Source organism: Coregonus clupeaformis, chromosome 29 (genome assembly GCF_020615455.1).
Source record: "Coregonus clupeaformis isolate EN_2021a chromosome 29, ASM2061545v1, whole genome shotgun sequence".
In the NCBI taxonomy this organism is placed as follows: Eukaryota; Metazoa; Chordata; class Actinopteri; order Salmoniformes; family Salmonidae; genus Coregonus; species Coregonus clupeaformis.
Window position 1 is genome coordinate 30,348,135 of NC_059220.1, and position 12,357 is coordinate 30,360,491.

At 42.6% G+C, this 12,357-nt stretch overlaps 1 protein-coding gene across 2 annotated transcripts in view; it reads left to right on the forward strand.

Annotated features, from left to right (window-relative positions):
• Nucleotides 1–12,357, forward strand: part of LOC121545025 (connector enhancer of kinase suppressor of ras 3) — an 81,392-nt gene that overhangs the window by 61,462 nt on the left and 7,573 nt on the right. For both annotated transcript variants that reach the window (XM_041855355.2, XM_041855354.2), the window contains exons 16-17: nucleotides 9,978–10,031; nucleotides 10,594–10,633. In XM_041855355.2, coding sequence (XP_041711289.2) covers nucleotides 9,978–10,031; nucleotides 10,594–10,633 — 94 coding nt within the window. The remainder of the gene's footprint in view (nucleotides 1–9,977; nucleotides 10,032–10,593; nucleotides 10,634–12,357) is intronic.

The window sequence follows — 12,357 nt, forward strand, 5'->3', positions numbered from 1 at the left end:
TTTTTCATTCTGAATGTTGTCAGATCTTCAACCAAAACCTAATATTAGATAAAAGGAACCTGCGTGAACAAATAACACAACAATTACATACTTTATTTATTTATTTCATAAACAACGTTATGCAACACCCAATGCCCGTGTGAAAAAGTAATTGCCCCCTTACACTCAATAATTGGTTGTGCCACCTTTAGCTGCAATTACTCCAACCAAATGCTTCCTGTAGTTGTTGATCAGTCTCTCACGTCGCTGTGGAGGAATTTTGGCCCACTCTTCTGTGCAGAACTACTTTAACTCAGCAACATTTGTGGGTTCCTGCCACAACATCTCAATTGGGATTAGTTCTGGACTTTGACTAGGCCATTCCAAAACTTCAAATTTGTTTGTTTTTAACCATTTTCATGTAGACTTGATTGTGTATTTTGAATCAATGTCTTGCTGCATGACCCAGCTGTGCTTCAGCTTCAGCTCAGATATGGATGGCCTGACATTCTCCTAGTACCACCATGCTTGACCATTGGTATGAGGTTCTTACTGTGGAATGCAGTGTTTGGTTTTTGCCAGACATAATGGGACCCATCTCGTCCAAAAAGTTCACTCAAGTTTGACAAAAAGCACCTGGATGATCATCAAGACTCTTGGAAGAATGTTCTAGCGAAAACCAAACACTGCATTCCACAGTAAGAACCATATACTAACGGTAAAGCATTGTGGTGGCAGTGTGATGGTTTGGGGATGCTTTGCTGCCTCGGGACCTGCAAGACTTGCCTTAATAGAAGGAACCATGAATTCAGCTATGTATCAGAGAATTCTGCAGGAGAATGTCAGGCTATCTGCCTGTGAACTGAAGCTGAAGAGCAGCTGGGTCATGCAGCAAAACAATGATCCAAAACCAGTGGCGGCTGGTGAAAAATATTCTCGGTGGGGCTGTGCCATACTTTTTTTTTCCTGTAACCATCGCGATATATTTTAACACAAACTGCAGGACAGCAGTGCTCAGTGAAACATTCAGTAATTATTTAATGCCAATATTAAAAAGTTGAGGCATTCTTACACAAAAACATATTACACAAACCCAAGCCTTTCATTTGCATTTAAAGTGAACTTTTCACCATTGGTAGTAAACAGGCAACGCAACAGGCATGCTGTCAGAACAGAGTGGAAAGTGGACAATAACATGATATTATTATAAAGTTTATAGGAAATCTTACACTGTATAAAAGGATGTATAATATAGAAATGGATATCAAGTGGATGAACTCAAACCTTTGACTGGAAGAATAGCATACAGTATTTTATGATCATACTAAATGTGACTAATTGTTAATGTGCTCCAGAACTGCAACAATTAATTGATACAAAACAACATATATACAGTAATATTAGCAAAGACACTATTAAGACTTTCTAGAGTACCATATATAACTGGATTTTTTATGCTAAGGTCAACTATATACAAAGAAACATGCGGCCAGAGCTGCTCTGTGTGTGTGTGTCTGTCATCTTATTTGTACAGGAATTTTGCCCGTCTGTCCTTCTGAGTGGCAAACCTCTCAATGACCCTTTGATTAAAGTCAGGAATGTCCCTGACAAGTTTCTTCTCCATGGAGAGCATGGCCAGAGCGTTCAGGCGATCCTGTGTCATGCTGTTTCTCAGGAAGGTCTTGATCCTTTTCAGTGTAGAGAAGCACCTTTCTGACTCAGCAGTTGTCATGGGTGTGGTGATGAGGATCTTGAGGAGGCTGGCAGTCTCTGTGAAAGTGCTCTGAAGGTTGTTCTCCATGAAGAACTGGTACAGGGGCACTGCACCACTACAAGCCTTGAACTCACTGTTCTCATAGATGAGGGACAGTTCGGTTTTGAGCTTGGCCTTGTTCAACATGGGGTACGCCTCCACGGTTGTTTCAAGCGCTGTATCGGGGAACTTCACACTGTGTTGTGGGAACAACTCTCCGTGCAATAGTGTTGCGCTGATGAGGTGCTGGGTGAAGGAGAACCTCTCTTTGGCATGACTCAGGATGGTATCACATACCTGTAAAAGATACATCATCAGCTTTAATTTGCAATTAAGCTATTTTGATGCAAGTGATCCTGACTGACACATGCCTATGTCCAACTCAAGTATATGATTACCAAGGTGCTGATTGTTCAGGGTTTTGGCTACATACTACCAGGCCTGAAAAAAAGTTCTAGGGGGAAACACTGACAATTACATCACAACTTACCTCTATAGCCAACCTCTGTTGTTCTCCTGGTCCCAGCATCCTCCGTCGCTTGATGGGCTGTTGCTGCTCGTCAGATGCGCTGTCCCCACACAAAGAGGGAATTGAGGCCCTGGGTCCAAAAAATAAAGTTTAATTTGATAACTTGCAATCAGACTTCTTAACTCACTGTAATTCCCCCTCAACACACAACCAGTGACTTTTATATATATATATATATATATATAGACAGACAGACAGACAGACAGATAGTGTGTATATACACACAAACTATGTCTAGTAACTGCTTTTAACCTGTGATGTACATAATTAACTGATGTTATTACGTTTTAAAGCCTTTTTCTATTACATTTGTGAGAGGGATGCAACATCATTTTGTTCTGCTGTGCACTTAGCAATAAAGTTAATCTTCAATAACAACTAGGCCTCTTCTAGAAATTGACCTGGTGGACACCTGAATAATTATTACAAACTGTGTAGTACTTTCCTGCATTATTATCAACGTCTGATTGTGTCTTCTCTTTCCTTTTAAAATACTAAAACAAATATAATTGTGACGGCTCTATGATAATCACTCACTTTGATGACCAGACACATTTAGGCTTTTAAACTGTTGTAAGTGAACTATTCATCTTTCTAACAACATCTTTATCAGCCAATAGTAAATATAGTTATTTACCTGATTGTTAGCATGCTGTCTGTGAACCTCTGGACAAGTGCTTTAATGAAGACAGGGTCGATGTTCCTCTTCTGCAGCTGGCTGAAAAGCATGTCCACATTTGGCATGATCTTGTGGAACAGTGCCAGGAAAAAACAGAAAGCCTCGTCTTCGAGCATCCTCACAAAGCCCCCCGCCTCTCTGACAGTCGGGGCATCAAAGTTCCCAGAGTCTCTGATGGTCTGGAAACACGTTAGGAGGTCATCCCTGTACTCGTACACAGTGTTTACAGCGCGACTGTGGAAGTTCCACCGTGTTGTAGAGGCTCTGGGGAGTCTATGCGCAACCACTTCGTCAAGCACGGTGGTTCGCTTGGGAGACCTGGAGAAGAAAGCAGAAAATCCTGCAAGGTCGGAAAAGAAAGTGCCGATCCTGGGGATGCGTGAAGTAGCCTGCTGCATGATGAGGTTCAGCTGATGTGCATAGCAGTGGACGTAGTGCGCATTTTCGTACACATCCACTATTTTACGCTGCACTCCGCCGGTGGCTCCCCTCATCACACTTGCTCCGTCGTAAGCCTGGGCAATAAGTTTGGCCTTTTGTCCATGTGAGAGTATGGTGCTGAGCCTCTCCAGCAGCGCTGTAGCGATGGTGTCGGCGGTTGCGTTCTCGATCAAAATGAACTCGAAAAACGCTCTTGGACGTTACTTTTAGCATCGATGTAGCGTATCACAAGCACCAACTGGCAGTGGGTGGAAACGTCAGTCGTCTCGTCAGCTTGAATGGCGATAAAATCAGCACTCTTTACTTCCTCCAGGATGTAATCCTTAAGCACTGACAGCATACAGTCCAACAGCTCGTTCTGTATCGTCTTTGACGTGCCCTTAAAAACGGTAGCTGTCTTCAGGTGCTCCTCCAGCACACTGTCGAGGGAGGCAACAAAATCCACTAAGCCCCGGAAAATGCCGGGGTTGTCCGAGGAGTCAGTCTCCTCGTGCCCACGCAAGGCCAACTCAAAAGCCCCACAGAACTTCACACAATCGATAATTTTGGATAGAATGTGCCTGTTTTTATCCACCTCCTCATTGTGTTTCCTCACCGCAATCCTGTGGCCGTCATCCAGCTGCGTAGCAATGTTCACCCTTCCTAATACAGCTAGCTTTACAGAGTTGTCCATGTGTGCCCTGGTGTTCTCATGTTTCTTTACCTTCTCTGACAGGTGCTTCATATCCCTCACTCCGGTACCTGTCCATGCTGAATCTGACCCCGTCGTTTTAAAAAGCAAGCACGGAAAGCAAAATAAAGCATTAGCATCAGTGCACCCAGCTAGCCAAGCCTTCCTGGTGTACCAGCTACGGGAGAAGCCGCGCATATACTGCTTCCCTTTCTCGCTAGCCTGCTGTCTGATTGAGAGGTCAGGTTGATCTGGGCCCAGCTCTTTCACCCGAACTTTCTCTGACAAAGTTCTCCTCTCAAACGGATCTTGGAGGAGAGATTTCACCGAGTTAGGGTTGGGTCTTGGAGGAGTAACGTTTGCGCTCGCCATTGTCGTCTAGTAAAAATGGCGCCACTGGAGCCCGGTCCTTATTTTATCAGGGGCGAGCTTGGGGCGATAAAATAATCGCCCTCCTTGGATTCAAATTAAAATCGCTGATTAGCTACATTTTATGTCATACATTCATATCTTAAATTAGCAATTGGCTTAACTGCTACGTAGACCGGCCTCCTCGGGGCACTTTCTGTATCGCCCAGAGCTGACGAGGCGTTTGACAGGCAGAGGAAAGGTTGCGAATATGATTTTCTATCATATCTTACACATATTACTGTGTGCATTCCATATTTCAAACACACAAATATTGACATACTGATGTTTTTATTATTATTATTATTATTTTTATTTATTTTTTATTTTATTTTTAAAAATAATTTTATTTAAGGGGGCGGCGCCCTAGCGCCCTCTATCGGCCAGCCGCCACTGTCCAAAACACACAATCAAGTCTACATGAAAATGGCTAAAAAGCAACAAATTTGAAGTTTTGGAATGGTCTAGTCAAAGCCAAGATCCCAATTGAGATGTTGTGGCAGGATTTGAAACGAGCAGTTCATGCTTGAAAACAAGCAGTTCATGCTTGAAAACCCACAAATGTCACTGAGTTAAAGCAGTTCTGCATGCAAGAGTGGGGCAAAATTCCTCCACAGTGATGTGAGAGACTGATCAACAACTACAGGAAGCATTTGGTTGCAGTAAATGCAGCTAAAGGTGGCACAACCAGTTATTGAGTGTAAGGGGGCAATTACTTTTTCACACAGGGGAATTGGATGTTGCATAATTTTGTTAATTAAATAAATAAAATAAGTATACATTAATTTATTTCTTGGTAACGCAGGTTCCCTTTATCTAATATTAAGTTTTGGTTGAAGATCTGACAACATTCAGTATCGAAAATATGCAAAAATAAAGAAAATCAGAAAGGGGGCAAATACTTTTTCACAGGACTGTATGTAGGTGAGAGGGGGAATATTCATTGCTCAGTGAATTATGGACCACAGCAGTACTCAAAGAGTTAAAGGTCCAATGCAGCTGTTTTTATCTCGATATCAAATCATTTCTGGGTAACAGTTATGTACCTTACTGTGATTGTTTTAAATTAAAATGGTCAAAAAGAAACAAAAATAGCTTCTTAGCAAAGAGCAATTTCTCAAGCAAGAATGTCTAGGAGTGGTCTGAGTGGGGAGGGGAAAACTGAAAACTAGCTGTTATTGGCAAAGAGGTTTGGAACTCTCTTTCTTATTGGTCTATTAACTAATTTACCACCTGGTGATGTCACCAGGCAGGCCAAAACTCCATCCCACCAAAACAGGCTGAACTTTCAGGTGGTATTTCCATCCCACCAAAACAGACTGAGATTTCAGGTGGTCTTTTCAAACAGCTTTTACACTAAAAGGGCTTTATCATAATTGTCCCAATTTCACAGTATTATTCCAACCTCATAGTGTGGAAATATGTGTAAAACAGAAAAAGTCACGTTTTTGACTGCACTGGGCCTTTAAATCAATGTGTCAACTGTTTTCGCTGCCGGGGTTGAGCCACAGTGCGAGGCAACTATGGGGGGCATTTGCCAATCTCCTGTAGTCGCAGCACACTGAGCAGTGTAAAGAACCTGATACCAGCTCTGCGGCCCGGGGCCCTGGCCCAGCATGAGAGACCCCGAGTGAAGAATGGCCACTCTGTATCTGCCAGTGAAAGCCCCTCGCTCCACTTGCTCCAGAGCAGGACTTGGGGGATATTAGTTAAGTGCTGTGACAATTCTCAGCATGGAACATGATGGGAGATTTAGTCCACAATGGTGTGACAAATCCACATTCCCAGGAAGTCTATTGGGCTCTGACATGAGTGGTGGAGGGCTTACCTTATTTCCCCCACTGCCTTTTCATGTATCAAAACAATACTCAGTGCTAAATCATTCTAATGTGACATGCTTAGACTTTTGTTCTAAAATGAATGAGAACAATAGAAACAGAATTGCATGTAAATCTTTCAATTCCATCTTTCTATCCATTTCAAAAGCCATGGCCCAGATGATTGTAACTTGGTGATGACAATGGTGTTACTTGATATGGATGAGAGGGGGATGTGAGAAACGTAGAGAGAATGGCAGAGAGATAGAGAGACAGGAGGAGAGAGGGTAGAGAGAGAGGGAGAGAGAGAAGAGAATGTCCCTATAGTTTGCCTGTCACTGTATGGGCACAGTGGGGCATGTCAGGACACAGGAGCCCCATGAGGGTTGAGGTCAGTGGGGAGACAGAGAGAGAGGAGGGGAGCCTCTATATAATAGCCGTCCTCTCCAGGTCCAGGAATGTGTCTGGTTTACCACTAGTGTTCTAGCACAGGGAGAACCCACCGCATCCGATCCTCTGAGCAGATAGCAGCTACCATCCACAAACATTACAGCCCCAGTCAGAGCGCTAGACAAATGTTATGGCTACAGTTTGTGCTCCCCACAGGGAGAGAAGAGTGTTGATAGCCATGCTGCAGCCTCCTTTAGTTTCCTCCCAGAAAACCATAAGTGGACCGTGATGTGACACATTTCTTCTTTCCTTTTTCCTAAGGCACCTCCGTAATGGTATATTTTGTGAAATTCATTCAATAATGATGTTTTTACCAGTCTGTAATACCAATATGATTATGGCAAGTCGTATTGTAATTGTTTAAACAGACTGTGGATATATACACTATATATACAAAGGTATGTGGACACCCCATCAAATTAGTGGATTCAGCTATATCAGCCACACCCGTTGCTGACAGGTGTATAAAATTGAGCACGCAGCCATGCAATCTCCATAGACAAACATCGGCAGTAGAATGGCCTTACTGAAGAGCTCAGTGACTTTCAACGTGGCAACGCCATAAGATGTCACCTTTCCAACAAGTCAGTTCTTCACATTTCTGCTGGGCTAGAGCTGCCCCGGTCAACTGTGCTGTTAATGTGAAGTGGAAACCTCTAGGAGAAACAACGGCTCAGCCGCAAAGTGGTAGGCCACACAAGCTCACAGAACGGGACCGCTGAGTGCTGAAGCACGTAGCGCGTATAAATCATCTGTTCTCGGTTGCAACACTCACTACCGAGTTCCAAACTGCCTCTGGAAGCAACGTCAGCCCAATAACTGTTTGTCGGGAGCTTCATTAAATGGGTTTCCATGGTCGAGCAGCCGCACACGAGCCAAAGATCACCATGCGCAATGCCAAGCGTTGGCTGGAGTGGTGTAAAGCTCACTGCCATTGGACTCTGGAACAGTGGAAACATGTTCTCTGGAGTGATGAATCACGCTTCACCATCTGGCAGTCCGACGGACAAATCTGGGTTTGGCGGATGCCAGGAGAACGCTACCTGCCCCAATGCATAGTGCCAACTGTAAAGTTTGGTGGAGGAGGAATAATGGTCTGGGGCTGTTTTTCATGGTTTGGGCTAGATCCCTTAGTTCCAGTGAAGGGAAATCTTAACACTACAGCATACAATGACATTCTAGACGATTCTGTGCTTCCAACTTTGTGGCAACAGTTTGGGGAAGGCCCTTTCCTCTTTTAGCATGAAAATGCACTCGTGCACAAAGCGAGGTCCATACAGAAATGGTTTGTCGAGATTGGTGTGGAAGAACTTGACAGGCCTGCAAAGAGCCCTGACCTCAACCCCATCGAACACCTTTGGGATTAATTGGAATGCCTACAGAGAGCCAGGCCTAATCGCCCAACATCAATGCCCTGACCTCACTAATGCTCTTGTGGCTGAATGGGAGCAAGTCCCCGCAATATCTAGTGGAAAGACTTACATTTACATTTACATTTTAGTCATTTAGCAGACTCCCAGAAGAGTGGAGGCTGTTATAGCAGCAAAGGGGGGACCAACTCCATATTCCCATGATCTTGGAATGAGATGTTCAATGAGCAGGTGTCCACATACTTTTGGTAATGTACTGTATATTGTCCACAGCAAGAGTCTGTGAGAATTCAATTAACGTCAAGTCAACAGCTTTGATGAACAAGTGTCGCCTACAATCTAATTTACACATTTGATGCGCTAGAGTGACATCTAGTGGTTATTGGGTGACGGTGCACACTTTAACTCATTGGACAAATTCAGACTCACTGCTACTATATTGCAACCTAATGTTCACCATTGTTTTAGAGGGTTTTCGCCGTTGCAAGTGCAAGCTTTCCTTCAGCAGAGACGTTATCCGCACTAAAATACGTATTTTCATATCTAAGTTGCAGGTATGTTTTGGGGTGATTTTTGAGGACTAGACTATCACCTTAATGTTTGAAGACAAGTTATCTGCTTTTCGTTTGCCTATTCGTTTTTTTAAACTAACACAAACACAGGGTTTGGGTCAATCCATCAAAGAAAGACACACACATTTTGAGTAAACGGTTATAGGCCTAGATGGCTTCACTGAACTCGGTTCAGTCCAGCTAGTGTTTTTAATTCATTTTGTTTTTGTTATATCTGATTCTTGTTTAGTTCCAAACATGGCCGTTATTAGGTGTGGAAGCATTTGATCCCTAAACTCTTGACCTGTCTGATGTGGTAGTATGCTGCAGTCAGTGCTCACACCGTTCTTGATGCTCTCTTAAACTGGTTGTATTGTTTATGTCATCTGATGACATGTGCAGTTAGTTCATCTGCTTAGCTGTGGTTAGTTCATAAGGCTGCAGCTGTGGTTATAGTGTGATGAAATATCACTAGGCTCACAGTCATCAGTTGGTTAACAAAACATGTTGCTGACTGAGATGCAAGTGTGTTGAGCAAGACAGCGAGAGAAGTGAAGCATAGATATGTTTCTCTTCTTTGGTATGTGTCATTTGGTGAAGACCAGCCTTATGAAGCCGGATGCTCTTAAGTGGATATATTCCTAACCTGGTTTGAAAGCAACAGGTACTGATTTGTCACGGATTCATCTTGACTAAATTAATATGTATATTGTTCTTTCATTGCAGCATTTTGGAACTGTATGGTAGGAATGTGTACCTACCAGTATAACTTCCTAAATTGGAGGCATTTTCTTTGTCCATCAGGACCATGGATCTGGAAAGAGCTTAACCTTAATTTACAAGTTTTTATCAGCTGATGTGACCTACATTTTGGTTTGTGTGGCTCCAGAGTCTGAGGGTCCCTCCATCAAACCCCTCAGATATTCTCTGTCTGGAACGTAGTCCCCCTGAAGAATTATTCTAGGAGGAAGTTTGTCAATAATGTCAATGTGAAGGAAACTGTTTCTCAATGTCTGTGACAACGTCAGTTCCCATGTTTGGTTTGAAGACATTATGGGTCATATTCTGTTAATGAAAGGGCTGACTACAATCTTGTGCAAGTTCACTTATGAAGACTAAATGCAGCGTACAAGGGTCATGCTATAAATGGACACCAACTCATCCATGATGTGAAGCAGTTCCCCCTTTTCTCTAAATCAGGAGAGATGTCAGTGGACCTTTTGACATTTGAAGTATTGTACTCAGTCTATTGATTAAAATGGGGGGTAAATAATGTTTTGAATTCAACAGTCTGTGGATAAATTGAAAAGGTCTCTCTCTCTGACTGCAGGCTGCCTTCCCTATATCTCTGGCTCCCTCCATGGCAGCTGATGACTACAACCCTGTAAGTACTGGAGATTATCTATAGTTTTTTAAATGGGCATTTTTTTCCTGAGGCAGGCAGTACTCACATATTGCTTTGGCAAATCCTTTCTCATAGGATGTCATCATTACATCTTCCTCTGAGATCTCACAATATATAGTAGAGCGGAGATTCAGCAACTCTTGGAGGACAATGGAATTAAATAAAAAGCTTCTTTATTGTTAAAAAAAGTACATATATTTAAAAAAGGTGGCAAACCTCTGTGTTATATTTGATTGCTTGTGAATACTGCATTTGGAATATCTGCGAAAGAGAAAGAGAGAATGAACACGAGAGAGAGAGAGAGAAGAGGATGTTGGAGAGAGTAGAGAGAGATAATGAACACGAGAGAGAGAGAAGAGGATGTTAGAGAGAGAGATGTGACACTGGTAGTGTGAAACAGGATGTTTCAAAGACAATCGCTGAGGTAGGGTGAGGGACTGTCTGATCGAGCTGCACTGTCTGGGGGAGCACTATCTTCAATCACCCATCTCCTGAACTAGGGACTATCTGACCTCTCACTACCTTTCTTCTGTTCTCTCAGGTTTCCCTGAGACAGAAACCCAAGAGGAAAACTCGAGGAGGTAAGTTGGTGTCCAAGCCTGATTCTGCTGCCTGCCTGCCTGCTTGCTGTCTGTGCCCTCAACTGTAATTTGGCTCCCCTGATTTGGACGTGTGTGAAGTGACAAGACGATTAGAGTCTCTGTGTGGAGGGTTGTGTTGAAAATGCTGTAGCCCTTTACACTCATATATGGGTTGAAAATTGCAGATTTGGGCACTGATAAGCGTCTAAATTGGAACGCAGTGGTTGTACAGTAACATGCTATAAATTACGTCAGAGCTCTGGCTCTGCGCTTTACAGTGCTGTTTGGGTTTTGACTGACCGCTGTCCTGAACTTAGTCCCCCTCCCTCCTGTTAATTGGGCAACTTTTCCACATTTTTTTGTTGTCTGAGTAAGGGAAATGGTGTAAATTAAGAGGACTCAATCTATTTTAAAAGATCAGACGTTGAGGATTATAATAAATACCGCTTTGAGCCCGAATGTACAATTCACATTTCCATATCATAAAACTCATCATATACAGTGTCAGCGTTTATGATCACTATGTTTGATGTACAGTTACAAGATGACATGGCATCATACGCTGGGTTGTTCTGAACAGAATGAGCCTATGTTTGTCTATTGTGAAGAACATTCTCTGCGGAACACGCAGCTGAATGCACACGACTCCTTTCTATGCACACCAAAATTACGATCTGTTTCTCTGAATTGCCCTAACACTGTAAGATCATATTTTATAACTTAGCTATTCAAGTTGGCAATAGAACAAGCTTTTAAATGATGCCCACCTGACCCAGATTGCAATTTATAATGTGCAGTTGCTTAAACAACAACAGTAATTGTGTGATTGAAGGGCTGTGTTCAAAACAACTACAAGTGTGCTTGTTCTAGTTCCTCAACGGCACAGCTAGGTGAGCTAAAAAAACAACAACTTATAGTTGAAGACTCTTTGAGTCATAAAAGTGCATTGAAATGACTTAGGAACTGTGCACACTTTGGAGAGGTGTTCGGCCACTTGGAGACACCAGTTAGTCCTCTCAAACCCATGTCATTTCTTTGGTTTATGTTGCACCTACCCCACATTTTACAGGAATATTCTTATCATGTTACTGAATGTATTTTCAGATTTTGTTATCAGCAAATGTGCCGAAAAGGAAAGTAAATGTAAAATAAAATCAACAGTATAATGTTTGGATTCTGTCTTGTGTCAGGTGAACTGTTGTGTCCTGAACTTTTGTCTAATAATATTCCCATAATCTCCAAACTATTTCCTTTCAATTGCTACCATGCTTTTCATATTTCTTCTGTAAGAAACATTTACATTTAGCCCTATCTATATAGGCCAATTCCCACTAGTGTAAAGGGTTAAGACCAGGCTCAGCAAGAGATTCCAATATTATTAGCCTTCTGTTTATGGGCAGTTAGTGTATGCTGTGCTTCATTGTGTGGGATAAACAGGTAACTGCCAAAATAATGGAAACTCTTGAGTAAATGAGGGATACAAAGTATATTGAAAACAGGTGCTTCCACACAGGTGTGTTTCTTGAGTTAAGGAAAGCAATTAACATCCCATTGTGTTTAGGGACATTTATTGTCACATACACCAGATAGGTGCAGTGAAATGTGTTGTTTTACAGGGTCAGTCATACTAGTACGGCGCCCCTGGAGCAAATTAGGGTTAAGTGCCTTGCTCAAGGGTACATCAACAGATTTTTCACTTTGTCGGCTTGGGTATTCGACCCAAT